This window comes from Sinocyclocheilus anshuiensis, unplaced genomic scaffold, assembly GCF_001515605.1.
Source record: "Sinocyclocheilus anshuiensis isolate Anshui unplaced genomic scaffold, SAMN03320099.WGS_v1.1 scaffold278, whole genome shotgun sequence".
NCBI classification, from domain to species: Eukaryota; Metazoa; Chordata; class Actinopteri; order Cypriniformes; family Cyprinidae; genus Sinocyclocheilus; species Sinocyclocheilus anshuiensis.
In genome coordinates this window covers 1,796,503-1,807,876 of record NW_015546072.1, presented here as the reverse complement: position 1 = coordinate 1,807,876, position 11,374 = coordinate 1,796,503, and the positions used below count along the sequence as shown (strand labels likewise).

The following is an 11,374-nucleotide window of genomic DNA, read 5'->3' as shown; positions in this document are numbered from 1 at the left end:
TAAATGTTTTCGCTAATTTATAAAAACCTTAAATAAAATAAAATATAAATATTAAAATATGAACATTTAAAATTGTTGCCTTTGCAACTAAATGAAATAAAACAAGTTTTAACTGAAGTTCTAACTAAGTACTAAAATCACTAAAACGAAACTGAAATTAAAATCAGTTAAACACTATACTAAAACTCACACTCAAAGAGCAGTGGTTTTATCATAGAGGAGCTATAAGAAACATTCACTGTCTGAATTTTGTTGGATTAGTTGATAAATTAATTTATTGTGTGCATATTTCCAGATGCTCATTTAAATGGAGAACAACTAAAATATTATGTGTGCTTTTCTATTAAAATAAGCATGAAGAAATGTTTTGCTTGGATAGGTATTTGTTTCTCTGACTTTCATGGGCTTGTCTAAAACTGTCCCCATATTTAGAATTGTCCAAACGATAACACAGTGTTTGACCCAGTTGTGTTGCTTTTATGGGAGTAAAACCCATGACTTAAAAGATTTAAGCAGTTGATTGTTCTAATAAAGAGTAAACCGTATTACTTACAGGTTGCTTGGCAGAGGTTTCTTGTCAGTTCTAAACAATGTGGCTTAGGAAATGGGCAAGGCCCTTGTCTAAGGTTCTTAAATATTCTGTTTATAGACATGTATTCCATGGCAATGGAGAACATCTGCCCTCTCAAACATAGACATTAAATGGGCAGTGCCGGCTGCGGTGGACAGAAATAGACAAGCTTTTAACCATTTCAAAGCCTAATATGGTGGAACTTTTTGTGCACTGTTTAGGCCCCTTGAATCCACCTCCTGGACATTGTAACTTTGAAACTGGGGACTGCGGCTATACCCAGAAAAAGAAAGCTAAAAAAGGACATTGGTTACGGATCAGGGGACATACACCCACGTCTTACACAGGACCCAAGGGTGACCACACCTTAGGGGTAGGTGAGTCAAATTTATGCTTCAGCATGAAGTGCTTTATTAACATTGCTGATGTAATGAGACAGTGTACTCTAAGTCTTTCCTGCTCTGATTTCAAGGCTACTACATGTACATTGAGGCATCTCACATGTTACCCAAGCAGTCGGCCCGGCTCATGTCCACCGAGCTGAGGGGTTCAGCTGGACCTCAGTGTCTGATCTTCTTCTACCACATGTATGGCTCAGGCACAGGAACTCTAAGCATCCTGCTGCATAAGGGGGACAGGGAGAGATTGCTTTGGACAAGACAAGGAGAACAAAGTGTGTCCTGGATGAAGGCCACGGTGGATTACGAGTGTTACACAAGGCACTGGGTTAGAGACACACTCTTACTCCCTTTGTTGTAGAAAAATGCCTTTGAAATGCATCTTATATCAAAGTAACCATCTGATTGCTGAGGTAATGGTACTTGAGGTGCCAGGAAACTGATGGAGCATTGCTGTGAATATTACTGTTGCGTTTTTGCATGTAAAAAGTCACTGAAAGTTTTATGTCTCCCTAATTGTTTGCAGATTATATTTGAAGCTATCAGAGGATCCTCAATAAGGAGTGACATTGCAATCGATGATATTGTGTTTAAAAAGGGGCCGTGCAATGGTGAGTGAACAGTTTAGGACCAAAATGACAATGCATTTTTAAAAAATATATTTTAAAATGGTTTTAAATATGTTTTTCAGAGTAAAAGTTTTTAATGACTGCAATGGCATAAAAAGCTCAAAATATCTGATATTTTAACGGGATAGTTCACCCAAAAATTAAAATTTGTCATAATTTACTCACCCTCATTTCACTCCAAGTGTGTTTAGGTTTCTTTCTTATGTTGAGCACAAAAGAAGGTATTTTGAAGAATTTTGAAGAACCAAACAGTTGTTAGTCACCATTGACTTCCATAATAGGGAAATGGGGACCATCAACTGTTTGATTACCAGCATTCTTCAAAATATCTTCTTTTATGTTAACATAATAATGAAACTCATACAGGTTTTGAACGATATGAGGGTGAGTAAATGATGGCAAAATTTAGATTTTTGGGTGAACTGCCCCTTTAAGAGACTCACCTTGATCGTCATGAAGGTCTGCAGGGACCCTCCTTCCATCTTTTCCCGTCTGTTTCTGCAAATTGGTTGGACCACGTGATATATATATATCATGGGAATGTTGAACAGGAAGGTTGGGAAAGGTTGAACAGGAATATGGGAAGGTTGAACAGGAAGTGCCATGCGTTGTCCTCATTCTTTTATGTGATGTATTGCAGTAGGTTGTGTGAGGTCAGGTGACTGCAGTGCAGTAACAGCAGGTGGGGGGAGCAGGTGCTTTCTTTACTGCAGTTCTCACTGGGATTTGTCTGTGGACGGATCACATACTGTTACTATAGTTATCTGAATGTGTTTACTGAGGCAGCAGTAATATGGCACCCTGTAAAACACAGGGGATGTATTTGTACATGTGCTTATACTTTTTATAACTCTCTTTTTCTCTCTTTCTCTAGATCCTGGAGACAGCATCTCATACTCAGGATTTTCTGAAAATTTTAATGAAATTGAGTACTGAGCGAGGCCCAGGAATGTGTTTGTTTTTATTTGTGTGTCACTGGGGACGGGGAGACTGGGAGAGAGAAATGAACATTTGTTACCTAGACTCAACAGTGTTCTGCAGAGTCTGCCCATGCATGACTACATGGAAAGACACACGCTTCATTGTTCTTTTATGGGTGGTATGATGTGTCTAGTTTTTGATATAGCCTGGTGTTTTTGAATCATTGAGAATGCTTGGGGATTGTCTTATTTTTGTGTATTAGAAAACATCAGAAAATAGTTTTAATTTTTGTAATGTGTTGACATTGCTTAGCAGCATGCTGCTAGGTAGCAAAAATTTCCGATTTCTATTTGCTGAGGTGAACTTTTCTTGTTTGTTTTTACACTGATCAGTGTCCAGGGTGAAAACAGGTTTGGACTAATGACAAAGTTCAGGTCATGGGTTGTATACATTCTCACTCACAGTATTTCATTTATTAATCCTTTAAAATATTAAACTTTATTCATCTTTTTAAAATAAAAATGTCTTTGTCAGTTCTTGTAGATTCCCATCAGAATCACAATACTATAAACATACACTCAAATATGAACCTCATGCAGTCTCTCATCAATGCTTCTAAAAATACAAGTGAAGCTGTCGGTATTTTTTACATTAAGAAAAATCTATATAAAATATGTTTTTTTTTAAAATCTTATAATTTACTGCCATCTAGTGGAATAAGTGTGTTATGAAACATACAAAACCTGGTTGAAACCTTTTTCGAAATTATAGAAAATACTTAAACATTCTAAACGCTAACTAATACTACCCCCCCCCCCCCGTTTTGCTTTCTGTACAGTTTTATGTTCTCATCAAATAAAAGATCTACACCACCTCTTACAATTACCCATGATGCACACAAACTGGTCGAACTTGCTTCTGTTTTCATGAACGTTCATTGAAGAGCATTTTGACCGATGTGCAGTCGTAATGTCAATATCAGAGTAAGTTTATTTATTAAAACACTTTGGGCTTTTCCTGAAAAGTTTAGCTGGCGAACAGTACACAAATAGGAACTGAGTGAAAGTAAAACATTAACGTAGTTTTGTATTGTTTCCTTCTGAGTGATCTTCATCGGACACAAAATGTAAGTAACTGGAGAAAGTTTATATTATATGATATGTGAGGGGTCATAACATAAAATAGAAATGAATCATCTTTGTGCTTTCTCAAGTGAACACCTTGAAAACTAGTTATCAAGTAGCAGTGTTACTTTAATCTGTCAGGTAATGTGTCAGAGAGCACTTCTTAAGTGACATTTCTCTGTCGGTGATTGGTGCTGAGGATGAATCTGTTAAACTGCTAAACTGTATATAACTACTAAAACTAGTAGTTTTCACAATAACACAACCTTAAAATTGTAATGACAATTTGTTAAAATTATAGCAGATGCATTTATTCTGTCACAAATGTTCATCAAATCAATAGAGTGTGCCTGTTACAAAACATCACAACACTGTATTGGAAACGCCAGTGCCTAGAGGACTGTTCAGCTGCAGCAATAGCTTGAATCAGCTTTTGTGTCTCAGTCACAGATGTTTAAAATTGTAGATTTCCCCCATTCAGTGTATCACAAATCTATAAGAGATAGTTCACCCAAAAAGTAAAACTGTGTACTTCCAAACCTGTATGGCATTTTATTTTCCTTTTGCAGAACACAGAAGATCATTTGAAGCATGTTGGTAACCGTATTTTCGTTACCACTGACTTTCATTGTATGGACGAAAAGACAATAAGACATTTCTCAGAATTTTCTCAGATTTATTTATTTAGTTCCACAGAAGAAAGAAAGTCATACAGGTTTGGAATGAGTTAAGAAATGAGTAAAGGGCTAACTAACCCTTTAAGAATAAATACTGGGTGTTGTTTTATCTGGGAGTCATATTATATCACATCCAAACATTTGTTTGCATGAAAAAAGTATTGCATATTTTTACATATTATTCATTTTAAATTGTCTCAATATGTCTAGGCATGGCAAAATTGTCAAGTCGTCCTGGCCAGCTGCTACTTCCACCATGTGCAGCCCATGTGCAGTACACCTAAAACAGTCTGCTTTCTGCTCATAAGTTAGAAACATTTTACAGAAGGCTGTGTGCATAAGAGTGTTGTGAAGATGTACCAGATTGTATCAGCAACTGTTGGAGATGTTGGCATTGGTGCCATGAGCCGTTATTCACCACCTAAGAGGAAGAGAGTTGGTAGACCAAGCCGTCCAGTGATAATAGCAAGCATGCTCGGAGTTTTACTGGTTCTTGCTGCGATCGTAGCATGGCGCTACTACTCCTCTTCTCTCCACAAGGCCGACCTTTTGACAACTGAACACTTAGATCTTAACAAAGACGGTTTTGTCATCCGAAGCCAAACTGGGGTTGTCATTTTCAAAATGAAATTCAGGTATTTTGTTTAAATACACTTGTATTTTGTTTAAATATCATATTTACACTTGTATTTACATAATTATTATTAGAAGTCACATTGTTTTTAATTGTGCATTTTAGGTCTGGAACCCTTGATCTGGACTCATGTTCAAAAGAGGGACAGATTCTCCGATGTGACAAATCCATGGCTGGAAATATACATTTCTTCATAGAAACGGTAAAGCCTAAAGACACAGTCGAGTGCTATCGTGTGCGCTGGGACGAGCTGGAGGAGCATCGGTTGGTGGAGCATGCCATGTCCTGCAGTGGATCCCACTGGTACGGTGGTGCGGAGACTTGGTTGCAGCATTGGCCAATAGTATTAAAAGGACATCAGGCTCCCAAACCTTTCATTACAGGTATTCATTAAAATCATCAGGCATTTGGTGGCATCTTGGAGCGCTACTGGCTTTCTTCCAATGCTACGGCCATAAAAATGAATGATTCTGTTCCTTTTCACCTCGGCTGGGATGAAACAAACAGACCTCTGTGGTTCCAAGCTCGATATAATGACAGCACTTATAGGCCAGACCCTGATAATCCCCATCATGTGACTCTGAGTTATCGTGTATGAGTGGGACTAGACGTCACCGCTATACACAAGTACATGGTACGTTGCTATTTCAACAAGCCCAATAAGGTTCCTTCAGAAGCTGTTTTCAGATAACCAGTCTGGTGTACAAGAGCTCTAGAAGAAGTGAACCAAGAACGAACATTGAAATATGCATCTGATATCCAAAAAATGGCTTAAACTGCAGCCACCTGGAGCTGTACGACAGATATACTAGTGGCTATGGAGAGTCTGAGTTAGATCCCATCAAGTTCCCCAACGCCTCAGCCATGTTTCAAAAACTAAGGGAAGATGGATTCCAGGTAACCTTGTGGACTCATCCATTTGCCAACTATAATTCTGTCAATTTTGGTGTTGGAATAGAACGAGGACTGTTTGTACGAGTGCCTGGTAGCCAGCTTCCCGCATGGGTGCATTGGTGGAACAGTATCGCTGGCATTTTGGATTTCACAAATCCAGAAGCTCGGGACTGGTATGCCTTGAATCTTCGCACCCTCAAGAACAAGTATGGAGTGGCATCTTTCAAGTTTGATGCAGGAGAGACAAGTTACTTACCCCAACAGTTCAGTACCTTTGTTCCTCTGCAGGATCCCAGTACCTTTACCCGCCGCTACACTGAGATGGCAATACCATTCAATGACTGTGCAGAGCTGCGGTCAGGCTATCAATCTCAAAACATCTCCTGCTTCTTCAGAATTATTGAACGTGAGTCACTATGGGGATACACCCTAGGCCTCAAATCTATAATCCCAACTGTACTTACTATAAGTATTCTTGGCTACCAGTTTATTCTGCCAGACAATGTAGAGTAAAATGTTAGTACAAAACCCAGTGAAAGCAACATGATGAAATAATTTTGTATGTTATTTATTTATAACATGTTTTTATGTAGTTTACTTGTTTTGTCATTTGTTTCCCATAGCGTCAAAATATATATAGAAATAAGCAACCACCTAACTTGAATGTACAGTGAAGGATGTATGAAGGATTCAACTAGTTTAAAGGGAATATTTCCCACAGTTTTGTAACATTTACTTATTCACTGAATTCTTATTTGTAATGTGTAAGAGTTCTTGCTCAATAATTAACTTTTATTATTGACATTTTACCACCCTCAGCTCAACACATAGAATAAAACAATTTATATATTGTATGTGTGACGAGTGGGGGTGGGGCCGAGAGCCGTGGGAACGGAGCGAGGCCGGTGGAGTAATTGATAATGAGCGACACCTGCACCACTCACAGGTCTCGAGTCCCACGGAGGAGCTCCGGAAGGATAAGAGTTACGACAGTGAAAGACGAGAGAGGACCAGGCCTGGACTTTATTTTGTGTTTTGGTTCTGTTTGTGCACGATAGTCGTCCGCGAGGGGCTGTCGTGCTATTTTGTGTTTATTTTGTTATTAAAGTTTTCTTTGAACGTTCGCCGGTTCCCGCCTCCTTCTTCCCGTGACTACGAACTTTGTTACATTGGCCTGGTCCTCTCTCATCTTTCACTGTCGTTACTCCTCCTTTTATCCTTCCGGAGCTCCACCGGCCTCGCTCCGTTCCCATGGCTCTCGGCCCCACCCCCACTCGTCACAGTATGTTTAGACATATTTATGTTAATATACAAACACATGTTAACTTGTGAACATAAAAGTAATTGTTAATTTATTGGAAATAAATTATAAGCCCGGAAAAGCTGTGCTTGTTTTTGTATTATTTTTGTAGTACATTTGAAAATGTAATGTAGATTTCTATTTTGTTTCTGTCATCAGGGGTAATTGCGCTTTGTATACACTAAAAGACGGGTATGAAGTAACGAATTACAAATACTTACGTTACAGTAATTAAGTCGTTTTTGTCAGTAATTGTACTTTTTTGAGTAGTTTCAAAATTGTGTACTTTTACTTTTACTTGAGTACATTTTAAGTGATGTATCGGTACTTTTACTCCACTGTAAAAACAGTACTTTTTACTGTACTCACACTACATTTTTTGGAAGGTAATGGTACTTTTACTTGAGTATAGTTTTCCAGTACTCTTTCCACCATTACTAAAAGATGTTTAACTTCTTACTGCTTTGTTGAATGTTCTTTCAAAAGCACTTTACAGTGCTTTGAGAGCTGCCCCCTTAAAGGGGTAATTGGATGCCCATTTTCCACAAGTTGATATGATTCTTTAGGGTCTTAATGAAAAGTCTATAACATACTTTGGTTAAAATTTCTCAATGGTAGTGTAAAACAAGACCCTTTTTACCCTGTCAAAAACAGCTCTGCTCACCCCACCCCTCTCTTCCGTGGGGTGACGAGCTGTTCTCATGAGACTGTTAACTTTAATATATCAGGGATAATAGAAAATAGAATTATGACAATATATAATGAATATACTGTGATTTACACAGATATTTCCAAGAGTTTAGATACAGGAAAGACTGGCTTTGGTGTTTTTGTACTAGAATTAGGAATTTCAATGAAGAGAAGAATTACAGATCACCTGGCAATATATACAGTAGTGTTGATGGCTATAATAGCTGCCCTGTACTGGATAGAGGAAAATGGTATAAAGTAATTATATGTTCAGACTCCAGTTCAGCATTTATTTCAATTAAGTCGATATCATCAAATAACCGGCAGGATTGCGTATATGAAATATATGACATTTTATTTATACTTCAGAGAGTAAATTTGACAATATCATTCATGTGGATTCCAGCACACATAGGAATTAAAGGGAACGAAGTTGCAGATGTTTTAGCTAAGGAGGCATGTAAGCTAGATGAGGCTATGGAAATCCTATATAGTAAATCGGAAGCAAAAGTAATAATTAGTATAATAAAGGAATGGCAATGTAACTGGGATAGGGAAGTAACAGGCAGACATTACTATAGAATCCAGGAGAAAGTAGGAAGTAGGAGGGTATGTAAAGGAAATAACAAAACAGAAGGTATAATTACACGATTGAGAATGGGACACACAGGGTTAAATAAAACATTATATCTAATAGGGAAACATCCGACTGGCTTATGTGATCATTGTCAGGATGAGGAATCAGTGGAACACATTCTATGTCACTGCCAAAAGTACATCACAGAAAGAGAAATATTAAAGAAAGAAATTAGGAAACAATTTCTACCCAATTTCAATTTTAATGTTAGCATTCAAGACATACTTAATGGTTAGAATAATGAAAGTTTAATAAATTACCTGAGAAGAACTGGCTTAATTAACAGAATTTAAGAGTTTTTTAAATTTATCTTGGTGGTAGTTGACTCAGGCCCACACTCCAGTATCGTAGGTGGCGGTAATGCACCTTATCGTTGGATGCCGACTGCCAATAAAACAAAGAAGAAGAAGAAGAAGAAGACTGTTAACTTTAGCTGCATTCATCATGAAACTTGCTAACTAGCATATTTTGGAAAGGCTATTTGCTAAGATTCATAAAAAAACTTATACTCACTTCTTCTGTCGGTGAGGCTGGATCACGAATGATTCGCACAAACATATACGCATTTAAGTAGATCGGGGGTGCATTCCCTTCAAAAACACAAGTAATCCACTGTTTTCAGTGGCTCTGATGTCGGGAGTAAATGACGACTGCTATTTTCATTCTTACATCCAACAACAAAACACCTCAATAGCTTAGAAGGCATTCTTGTCTACATCTGCTCCAGCGTCCAAACAATGGCGGACTTTCTACAGTTCACTCAGGGCGGGTCTGTGCTAAAATGCCAGTGTTAATCAACAATCGAGGGAGTGGCCTAGGTATGTGTGACGTCACACTGCCAAGAATCTGTGAACGGCTTGATTTGAGAAAGGGGTTATCAGGATAAAAAAAAAAAAAACACTGGGTGGATTTTTATCATCATAGGGTAATTGTGTACACACACTGCCAAGACACATTTCAGTTCAAACAACATATAAAAGTAAATTGCATTTGATGACCACTTTATTGTCTTTGTATGTACTACCCAAAATGATGGACCTCTTTTTACCAAATGGGGAGTTAGCTTAAATGGTAGACAGCTCGCTTAGCATGCGAGAGGTAGCGGGATTGATGCCCGCATTCTTCTCGGACTTTGAGCCAGTTTCACTTTCTAATTTAGTAAATATAGTCCAGCATTCAAAACCTACAAATTGTGCATTAAATGTAATTCACTCTCATCTTCTTCTTCAAGTTTTAGATGTTGTAGGCCCAAACATTGTTAGTATTATTAATAGTAGCCTAGTAAATGGTATAGTTCCATCTTGCCTAAAACATGCTATAATACAACCTCTTTTGAAAAAGCCTAGAATGGATCTGTTTTAAATAACTATCGCCCCATTTCTAAGCTCCCTTTTTTATCAAAAATATTAGAGAAGACTGTTTATCATCAGCTCATCTCGTTCTTAAATAAAAATTCAGTTTTGGATAAATTTCCGTCTGGTTTTAGATCAAAATATAGTACAGAGACTGCCCTTTTAAAAGTACACAATGACTTAATGCTTGCTGCCGATTCAGGAAAGGGTGCCATTTTGATTCTTCTTGACTGCATTTGACACGATTGATCATTTATATTGATTAAGTCAATGGGTAGGCATTCGGGGAAATGCTTTCAAATGGTTTTGCTCTTACTTAAAGGATAGAAGTTCTTTAGTTCAGTTGGGCAATTACTTTCTAATTCTGATTCTGCAGCTTCGTTTTGTGGGGTTCCCCAGGGATCAGTTTTGGGGCCCATTTTATTTTCTTTATATACGCTTCCGCTTGGTTTTATTTGTCGGAAATACAATGTTGCATACCATTTTTATGTAGATTATGCACAACTCTATCTTCCACTGAATGCAGGTGATGGTGATGAGTCTGGTGATCTGATGAATTGCTATCATGAGATTAAGTTATGGATGGCACAGAATTTTTTACAATTAAATGAGGCTAAAACAGAATGCCTAATATTTGGCTCTATTATACCGTCCTCACATATGTTAACCGGTCTAGGTCCTACTGCCTCAAATCTGTATAAGCAAGTAAGAAACCTGGGAGTGGTCTTCGATTCGGAGCTTAAATTTGATAAGCAAGTGAACTCTGTGGTAAAGGCTGGATATTTTCAGTTAAGAAATATTGCAAAAATAAAATATTTTTTTGTCGTTTGATGATTTGAGGCGTTATACACGCTTTTATTATGTCAAGATTGGATTATTGTAATTCGTTGTATTTGAGGATTCCTGCTGTTCTGTTGAATCGTCTTCAACTATTACAAAACGCAGCAACCAGACTGTTGACTGGGACCAAGAAACAGGTCGGTGTTTCCCCAGTGCTAGCCTTGCTGCATTGGCTGCCGTTTAATTTTAGAGTTCAATTTAAGGTTTTACTGTACGTTTTTAAAGACTTGCATGGTCTAGCACCTGAATATATTTCGGACATGATCCAGTTTTATTCTATGTCACGGCCATTGAGGTCATCTCAAATTTTTTTATTAAAGGTCCCTAAATCCCGCTTAAAATCCAAAGGAGACTTTATATATATACTATATATGTGTGTGTGTGTGTGTGTGTTTGCTGTATACATGAATTATCCTGAATTATTAATCTTGCCTTTCATTTACATCTGGAAGAGAATCTCATTGCATTTTATGCACACACACACACACACACACACACATATATATATATATATATATATATATATGTATATGTATGTATATATATCCACCACTGTATACTGTAAAAGACTGATCTGTAGTTATCAGAAAGTTTGCAGTTCTTGCTGCTAAAGGTGGCACAAACAGATTTGATGTTTAAAGGGCCCCTTCAGGAACGAGACACTGCGTCGAGATTCGCTTTGGGAATGCCCCTGCGTGACCGCGTTC

General features: G+C 37.7%; 1 protein-coding gene and 1 pseudogene across 3 annotated transcripts in view; both read left to right on the top strand.

Annotated features, from left to right (window-relative positions):
* LOC107699737 (MAM domain-containing protein 2-like) overlaps positions 1–2,978 on the top strand; it is a 20,468-nt gene extending 17,490 nt beyond the window's left edge. For 2 of the 3 annotated variants that reach the window (XM_016501083.1, XM_016501082.1), the window contains exons 11-14: positions 793–948; positions 1,044–1,297; positions 1,496–1,580; positions 2,473–2,978. In XM_016501083.1, the coding sequence (XP_016356569.1) occupies positions 793–948; positions 1,044–1,297; positions 1,496–1,580; positions 2,473–2,534 (557 nt within the window). In that variant the 3' untranslated portion in view covers positions 2,535–2,978. Of the gene's footprint in view, positions 1–792; positions 949–1,043; positions 1,298–1,495; positions 1,581–2,472 lie in introns of those variants that run through there. The other variant, XM_016501084.1, reaches the window with a different exon arrangement.
* A 1,609-nt stretch (positions 2,979–4,587) lies between these two features.
* On the top strand, positions 4,588–6,361 carry LOC107699683 (uncharacterized family 31 glucosidase KIAA1161-like; annotated as a pseudogene).
* The last annotated feature ends 5,013 nt before the right edge of the window (positions 6,362–11,374 follow it).